The sequence below is a fragment of the Zophobas morio genome, unplaced genomic scaffold, assembly GCF_036711695.1.
Source record: "Zophobas morio isolate AGI-343-1 ecotype UQ-CSIRO unplaced genomic scaffold, CSIRO_AGI_Zmor_V1 ptg000023l, whole genome shotgun sequence".
Taxonomy (NCBI): domain Eukaryota; kingdom Metazoa; phylum Arthropoda; class Insecta; order Coleoptera; family Tenebrionidae; genus Zophobas; species Zophobas morio.
The window spans coordinates 13,079,946-13,088,691 of record NW_026972128.1 but is presented as its reverse complement, the minus strand read 5'-3'; the positions used below and the strand labels follow the sequence as shown (position 1 = coordinate 13,088,691).

Below are 8,746 nucleotides of genomic sequence, written 5' to 3'. Positions count from 1 at the left end.
ATTACAAATGATAAGAGTTTCCGCTTACGTCCAATTTTACTAAATATGTCAAATAATTTATTTTTTCAACAATCCTGAATAAAATAACTCAGTAATTTTCCAAGCTTTGTATTTAATAATATAATAAATAACACACCACATTACTCATAACATATTTCTAAATTAGATACCACTAATTGCTTAGTGGTAACTTCCTCTTAACCATTTTGATGACAGCCAATACATGGAAAAAATTCTACCAAAACAAAAACTCTATGTAACGTCATTATTATTTAATAAACAACAAAGTTATAACAAAAAAGGGTCACAATACATACATCAATACTTTAATAAAACTTATACAATAATTTCATTACTTTAATGAAATTTTGATTGGAAAAAAGTTACTTATGATTTTTACGAGTGATTAAATTAAAAGGATGAAAGCGTGCACTCACCTGTAATTTGTAAAGTTAAAAAGCTCCAGCCGTCACCTGTATACAAATCTGATAAAATGTTAATATCTTTTCTTTTATTAACTTTACAAATACAGAAAATGTTTGTGAGAATTTGTATTGGTACTTGACACATTTTCTAATATCTCTTAGAGACCAGCTAGCATAATTCTTGGATCCTCCACAGCTTGCTTAACCTTCCGTAAGAAAAACACAGCTTCACGACCATCAATAAGTCTATGGTCATATGTTAGGGCTATATACATCATGGGACGGATGACAACCTGAAATATAATTAAAATTATAATTAAATAAAAAAATTTAGTAGCTTTTTAACTACAAAAAAAAAACTCACTTGTCCCTTAACAGCCACAGGCCTTTCGAAAATTCCGTGCATTCCTAGAATAGCCGATTGTGGGGGATTGATAATTGGTGTTCCTAAAAGTGAACCAAATACGCCTCCGTTACTAATAGTAAAGGTTCCGCCATCCATGTCTTCCACAGCCAGTTGTCCTAAAAGCCCAAATTTGGATATTATTATTCCACGTCATTGCTTTGGCACATTTACCTTTTCTAGCTTTCTCTCCAAGTGCGTTTATTGCCATCTCAATTTCAGCGAAATTCATTCTCTCCACGTTCCTGATGACAGGGACGACGAGACCTTTAGGCGTAGCCACAGCCACTGAAATGTCGACGTAATCTCTGTAAATGATCTCTTGTCCTTCGATAACAGCATTCACTACAGGCTGGTCTTGAAGAGCATAAGCCGATGCTTTGGCAAACGCCGACATGAAGCCCAGCTTCAATCCAAACTTCTTCTGAAAAGCATCTAGGTTTGCTTTTCGGAATTCCATAATAAAGCTGCATAATTAAAGTATTCACAAAATAAAATCGGTTGTGGAATTTTTTCAATATTAGTCGCTAAATTTATAGTTACTTCACAGAATTATTAACGGCGATAATCCTTTACAGAAGTTGTGATTTTTTTACTTTGAAAGTATATCTGTCAAGCACATGTTACTAAATACAAGTAAATTAGGGAAACAGTGTTATTTCTTCCAGTGTCATTGTAATTTTATTTGTTTTTTAAATACATTTAATTCTCTTTCAACAAAAAAGATTTATTAAAATTTCTTTTTCTGAAATAACTTCTTCACTCAATTTGCAGTTTTTAAATAACTACCCTCTGGTGACATATTATAATGTTTCACTTTATTTTGGATTTTCGATTCATTGTCTTAAAAATTTAAAAATCAATACCAAAAAAGTCAATTTGATGACGATTAATGCGGCTTAGCATTTTAATAGACTTGGACACGACTATACAGTATATTTAGCAAATATAAAATATATTGGATAAAAAAATATGAATACAAAAAAGAAAAAACTCAATTTATTTTGCGTATAATAACTTTACTACTACGTATAATAGTAACTAGTAGTTACATTGGTAGTTATTTCCTAAAATGTTGGGAACGAAAAAGCTAAAAATTTGGATAAATGCTACTTGGAAAATCATGTTATTAAAAGTTAGTTGATTCAACTTGAACTTAACGACGAAAAATTTCATCTGAAAGACGAAACATTTCTTTATGACACTTTTTTAGGCTTTCAAAAATCCAAAGGCTTTTTTTTCAAGTGCAGAAAATACAATCGTTTAATACCGATCATTTATATTTTTCAATGGCTAATTTTTGGGCAATAAAATCTCGAATAAAGTTTTATGACTGTACACGTTAATTGTCCAAGAAATGCAGCTGTTAGCTTTTATGGCCAAGTTAAGAATAAAATTTTATGTACTACATTTCAGTTTGAAAAATTAGTACTTACTAACGAGTGTAATAATGATTACATAATACAAAAAAAAACCTGTTAATATTTGTTTAGAATTCACCCATAGTTTGCAACAACTTTTTTATTATCATTGCAACAAATTAAATAAATGACCGTTTATTCACGATATCTACGCGCATGCGCATTAGTATTCGAAAGACCGGGATGTTTGTGGTGAGTGTATACTTACGACATATCAATTTCGTTAAAAGTGGTGAGCATAGCATTAACGTTTTGTGCTTGCTTCAACCTTTCGGCAATTTTTAGTCGCATTCTGTTCATTTTCACTCTTTGTTCGGTTCGAGTTCCAGATATTTCTTTGGTGGGATCCTGCGGGGGTACTTTGACGGTGGCAGCTTCAATCGCTTGAGCATGTCTAATGGCAGCTACTGGTATGGAGCTCAGGGGGGCAGCTGGTCTTGGTGGCGGCGGCGGCGGTGGGGTACCAGCGGCTGGTTTGGGAGGTTCTGATAATTAGTAAAAAATTTGTATGCATAACATCGCCCAAGAATTAAAAAATATTGGGTTAAAGATTTTTTAGTATTTTTAGAGTTATGTTCCTCAACTTATCTAAAAATTTGAGAATTACTACGAAATACCTGCAGGTTTTGGGGGTGGTGGTGCAGCTGCGGCTGGTGGTGGAGGAGACGCTGGTGGCGCCTCAGCGGCGGGAGCTTTCGCCGGCGCTCCCTTATCTGGAGCAACACCAGTTACTTTCATCCTGAATAAGTTTTGGCCAGCTTTTACGGTGGCGCCGTTTTCCACGTACAATTCCTCAATAATACCATGTGCTGGTGCAGGTACAGGAACTGAAGTTTTATCAGTTTCAATTTCCAAAACCACGTCATCTTCAGCAACTTGATCACCCTTTTTTTTCTCCCACCTTATAACATATTTGGGTTAATATCTCGCATAATAAATAATTCGAGAGATGATGCGCTGATTTAATTATCAAAGCAAAGGTCATTATCTTTATTTGCACAATAAGATTTAATAAAGAGATAAGATTTAAAAGTTGCAATAAAGTTAATACTGGTGGGATCAAATAGGACGTAATATCAGATTAAAGTTTGAAAGTGAAAGTTCAAAAAAGGTTATAATCTACTAACCTTACATCACCTTCTGAAACTGAATCAGCGAATGGGGGCACAGTTACAATTTTAGATTCTTCAAAAAGTGCAGCAGAAGACCTAAAATATCTCACTTCTCTGCCACAAAGAGTTGTTGGCCTATAATAGAAAAAATAAATGAATTATACATTAATGTTAGACGTTTGGTAATTACCTTGCTAATACTGCATGAATAGTTTTTATCGTCGTTTTTCGTATTCTGATTCCTTGGTGGAATGCTCTATACCGCACCGGAACCTACATAATTCCATAAACCACTTTATTACATAACCCAAAAAGTAATGACTTTGTAACAATAATATTAACGAATATATGGTTCATTAATCGTAAAGTATGTTACATAATGCAATAATTGATGGAGCCATATAAAACTGTTGGCTACTTTAGCTATTTTTGACCCAAACATTTTATAACCATCACTTACCTGGGTCGCAGATTTCTCTAAATAATTATTTAGAAATCTAAAGGCAGATCGTGGTAAATTTCTACTCGTTATGGTAAGCATACCCGCCATTCTTTAAATATGAACTAATTAATAATGGTTAACTGCAATTTTCGGGACGGCAGCCCCTTATCATGTGCTGCCACAATCACAATTCCACAGAACTCCCTTTATTTCAAAATCCTGGAGAGCAGTCAAGTGTCAGTTTCCTAGGCGCTTTTTGTTTGCGTGACCGGCCGGTATGATAGATATGTCAGATGAAATATGACGTTTCAACAGTTCATTTTGCGTGGGAAATTTAAAAAATGATGTATGTTATCTATTCCTGGAATCAAGTTGTATGAATTTTGAAGGGTTACATTATTAGAAATATTTGATTACAGTACAGACAAGAGCAACACGGCTAATCCTTAATAAAGGTTGTCGTAAACATATGAACTGTCTTTTTGGGGCTCAGTCGCTGTTATTGGTACTGCGGGTTCATTGCACCGTATAAAACTAATTCCGTTAAGGTTGCTAAGTAAGTTTATTGTTGCTAATGTTTACAAAAGCTGTTAGCACTTTGTCTCGCCTTTTCTGCTACCCAAAAATTAGTGGTTATTATTATTGTAACTAAAACAAGTAAAATTTGTGGTGTACAGTTAGAAATATGTAAATACTAAAAACAGATTTATTTTACAAATATTTGTTATAAAAATGAAGATCTACTTTATTTTTGGTGAAGTTTTTAGTGAACAGATTTATTATCTTATCACTAGAGCTGTGCGGTTGAAATTTATTTACCCCCACTATCGGCCCACAGTGCCGATCGCTACACAGCCTTGCCTTGCTCGCTTCTCGCTTTTCAGTTGTGGATTATTTTTGATAATTCACACAAATAGTTTTATTGTCAGCGAGACGGACACCTGAACATTATTAAAATTATGATTACTCTTATTTCGTGAATATGGATTTTAAAATCATCAACTGACATGCCGTTAACATTATTTTTCGCGTAATTTTCTTCGCGATACATAACGTCGGATGCAAGCCTCTGGCCTGCCGGAGTGGGGGTCAATTCGCAGCGTTTAAATTTCAACCGCACAGCTCTACTTATCACGTATCAAACACTCGCACGTTCGGATTTGAGAACATCCTAATTTGGTACCTGTAAATAAAAGTATTATATGGACTGCCCACGTATCAAATGCAGTGTGGAACATCTAGAAGAGTGAGTGTAGAGGAATTACACCTGAAGTTTTAGATATCCTCTTCGGCAAGACTTCGACATTATCAGCAAGCGTGTTTATTATCATTTTTACCTTTCATAATATGTATATTTTATAATTCATACATTTTATTATTAAGAATATTTAACTTAAAGGTTTCTTGAATTGGTATTTTTATCAAAACTTGGAAAATTTTCAGGCTTCTAGGTTCAAGTGTAATTTTTTTTTTTTTTTTGGTAACATCAGTGATGTCTCAAAAATTTCTCATGAACATTTTGTATGTAACGCCAACCATGGTACCTCTCTGAGATTATAAATAAAAATTACCTAAAGCAGTTGGACTTTCACATTGTTACTCAATGTAACTAACCAAACTTCCCTAAAAAGTAAAAAGTTACCAACTAATGTCAGAAAATGGCTGCAGGAACTGCACGTTACAAAAGAATTTTGCAATTGTTGGATAAATGGCCTGCCGAAGAGGGTAAAAGTGGCAGGTAGGAGCTACGTGTGATGTTAAAAAGTTATAGCAATAGCAATATTGTTGTAAGGAAAAAATGTATTTTGGTTTCTTTTTTGTAGAGACCTGGGCGAGTTTCTTCGAAACAAAATTAACTTTGCATATAAGCAAGATAAGTTTAACGCAAATCAAAAGTATTGGGATAGCCAGTACCTATCATTGCAACGTCTAGTTAATAACGATCATAAACATAGGTATCCCAGAGTTTTAAATTCATCTGCTACTGGTTTGACTGCAGAGCAGTGTAAAGTAGCCTTATCAAACGAATTTCTGCAACAGTTACAAGAAGAAGACAAACCGTTTTATAAAAAATTGTTTACTTCAAAAACAAAGAATGAATAGTATGTTTAAACAATTGTCAAGAAAGTTTTGCACTGCGGCTGCACATGTTCCTGTGATGTCTAAAGAAGTTCTACATTTTTTAAAACCAGATGTAAATCAGGTCATTTTGGATATGACGTTTGGTGCTGGGGGTCATAGCAGACGAATATTAGAAAGTGCACCAGGTATTAAGTTACTTGCATTAGATAGAGATCCAGTTGCATGTGGTTATGCAAAAAAAATATCTGAAGAGTTTCCTAACCAAGTAATACCACTGCTAGGACGTTTTTCTGAAGTCCCTGATTTATTAAAAAGTAACAACATTAGACAAAATTCTATTGATGCTATTTTATTTGATTTTGGATGTTCTTCAATGCAGTTTGATACCCCAACTAGAGGATTTTCTATTTCACATAATGGTCCGTTGGATATGAGAATGGATGGTGACAGATTTCCCGATGATCCCACTGCAGCTGATGTGCTGGCTGTAGCTACTGAAGAAGATCTTTATAAAATCATAAAGGTGTATGGAGAAGAAAAAAAAGCAAAGAAAATAGCTCGAACTATAGTTGAAGCTCGCTATTTGTTCAAAAACTTGATGACAACACAAGACTTGGCTGATCTGGTAGATTCTGTATTTGATGATGAAATTAGACTGGATAAATTACAGAGACCTTCACACAATGCAACAAAAACGTTTCAAGCTTTAAGAATTTTTGTAAATAATGAGCTGAATGAAATTAATTATGGTTTACTTATTGCCCATAAATATTTGAAACTAGGGGGTAGAATAGTAACTCTTACGTTTCACTCATTGGAAGACACAATTGTGAAGCGCCACTTGCTAGGAAATGTTATTGCATATACTGCGAATCCACTTCCTTTGAAATTTAGTAGTCACCACAGTACTGCTGGTGACAGTATAGTCAAAGATGTTATGGAATGTAATTGGATGAGCTTAGTCAAACATGTTGTGGTGCCAAAGTATGAAGAAATTGAAGATAACCCCAGAAGTCGGTCTGCCAAGTTACGTGCTGCAGTGCGAATTAGGTAAATTATTGTAGTAAAAACAAATTTTAATAACCTGTATTTTAAATATGGTAATAAATTGTGATCTTTCATATTTCTACCAAGTTTTTTTTTTATTGTTTACAAGGTCATACTGTATATTTCAAAATTACAATTGGATAATATGACATGCTGTTGGAGAACAAATATGTAAGCTTGTTTTTTTGAAGGAGGTTTGACAATCAGACTTTCTTCATTGAAATTTTAGAAGGATGAACGCTAGTTCTTGCATGTCATTCCACTGTAAAAAAGGACGAATTTTCGGGGAAGTATGTATCCAGGAATCAAATTTTAATGAGAACTTTTTATTATAGCAAAAAAAATCAAATCATGTATATTTTCAAATCAGCGCTGTGTGCAAAAAATGTTAGTAAGTTTTGCCTATTATAACAAAATTGTCTATGAACACGAATGCTCTCTTTCTAATATAACAAGTGTTGAATAATAGTTTTTACTTATTTATCTAAACTTTACAGGAGTACCTAACTTTTAAATTATGAAGACAATAAAGTCGGTGTATAGGCAACCAACAATATCATGAAAAGTGACAATTCGCAATACAAGATGAATTTATAATACCAAAGAACTAGGTACGAAATAGGTTTTGAACTCATTTTAAATCAGTTTTACCAAAGACGATTTACATTTATATATTTATAATTTCCACAAAATTTGTTTGTCTTTTGTCTAAGTCTCCTGATGTTAATAAGTCAACAGAAGTGAATAAAACTAAGTTGCCATCAATGGAATTCTCATTAATTCATTATGTATCAAAGATAACAGATAACTGAAGAAAAAAAGACTGAAAATTCGACTAGATGATGATGATGATCATCTCAGAATTGTCTCTTAGCTAGAACCAGAATTGTTAGATTTTTGTAGTTTGGAAAGTTTGAAAAGGGTACCTAATAAAGATTATAATTATCACTAATTAATAAAATAATTCTGTAAACTTGATATTATATAAATAAAGGTGAAAACTATTCTTAAACGTAAAGCAAAATATTAAATATTAATAGTTCTGGGAAAATGGGTAAAACACATTTTAAGTCTGGGTACTTACCTTCTTTCAGTACAGTTGTTGAGCAAAATCTTAAAGTAGATATTGATAGTGTTAAGACATTTGTGTGACAATTCAAATAATAATTATTCCAAACTCGAATCACCAATCTTATTGTTGTTGGTAATGGAAATTCAAATTTATTCGGTACTTATTAAAAAGGCTTGCAATTAGAATTTTTCTGTTGTCACAATCTATTGAATCTATACATAAATAAAACAACAACTTGGGTACTTGCACCGAAATGTACAATTTTTTTGGTGTTAAAAATGATCATTTCTTCTTAGTTCTTCTGTCAAAGACTATCGAGAAAAGAAATTTCGGAGCTGAGTAGAAGAAGAACTGGTAAATGACGTAGATTTTTGCGATTTTTTGAACAGGGAGTGTTTAGTATCACTATATTATCATCTGTTTTAGTGTAGGTGTTATTAACTGGCATTATCAGAATGCAAACTTATTATGATTTTATAAATTTATTGTCAAAAGTAAAAAATTTAAATTTAGACAGTGTATAAAACTATTGAATTTGATGATGTCTTTTTAAAATTTTGTCAAGCAAATCTCACTTGAAATTTAGGTGTATTCTAACATGCTCTTTTATTTATATTTTTATAATTTTTAACTTCCTAATACGGGTTATTGTCAAACTATAATTTGTAAAATGAAATTTTATATTTTGCCGTAGGTACTGTTTTGACAACATTGATTAAATAAATTAAGCACGTTATAAAAA

General features: G+C 32.7%; 3 protein-coding genes across 3 annotated transcripts; 2 read left to right on the top strand and 1 right to left on the bottom strand.

The window, feature by feature from the left end:
• Positions 1-257: 257 nt before the first annotated feature.
• Positions 258-4,022, bottom strand: LOC135134267 (dihydrolipoyllysine-residue succinyltransferase component of 2-oxoglutarate dehydrogenase complex, mitochondrial). The gene is made up of 8 exons (XM_064062891.1): positions 3,822-4,022; positions 3,552-3,634; positions 3,377-3,496; positions 2,867-3,150; positions 2,458-2,734; positions 1,003-1,295; positions 790-947; positions 258-718 (listed from the first exon to the last, which is right to left on the bottom strand). Exons 1-8 carry the CDS (start codon positions 3,909-3,911, stop codon positions 584-586), a joined length of 1,440 nt encoding a protein of 479 aa, XP_063918961.1. The 5' UTR covers positions 3,912-4,022; the 3' UTR covers positions 258-583.
• A 1,418-nt stretch (positions 4,023-5,440) lies between these two features.
• On the top strand, positions 5,441-5,906 carry LOC135133953 (ubiquinol-cytochrome c reductase complex assembly factor 2). Its single transcript, XM_064062519.1, has 2 exons — positions 5,441-5,541; positions 5,627-5,906. The coding sequence occupies exons 1-2, from the start codon at positions 5,462-5,464 to the stop codon at positions 5,904-5,906; spliced, it is 360 nt and encodes a 119-aa protein (XP_063918589.1). The 5' UTR covers positions 5,441-5,461.
• Positions 5,899-7,014, top strand: LOC135133952 (probable methyltransferase-like protein 15 homolog). Its single transcript, XM_064062518.1, has one exon. The coding sequence runs from the start codon at positions 5,899-5,901 to the stop codon at positions 6,937-6,939; it is 1,041 nt and encodes a 346-aa protein (XP_063918588.1). The 3' UTR covers positions 6,940-7,014.
• The last annotated feature ends 1,732 nt before the right edge of the window (positions 7,015-8,746 follow it).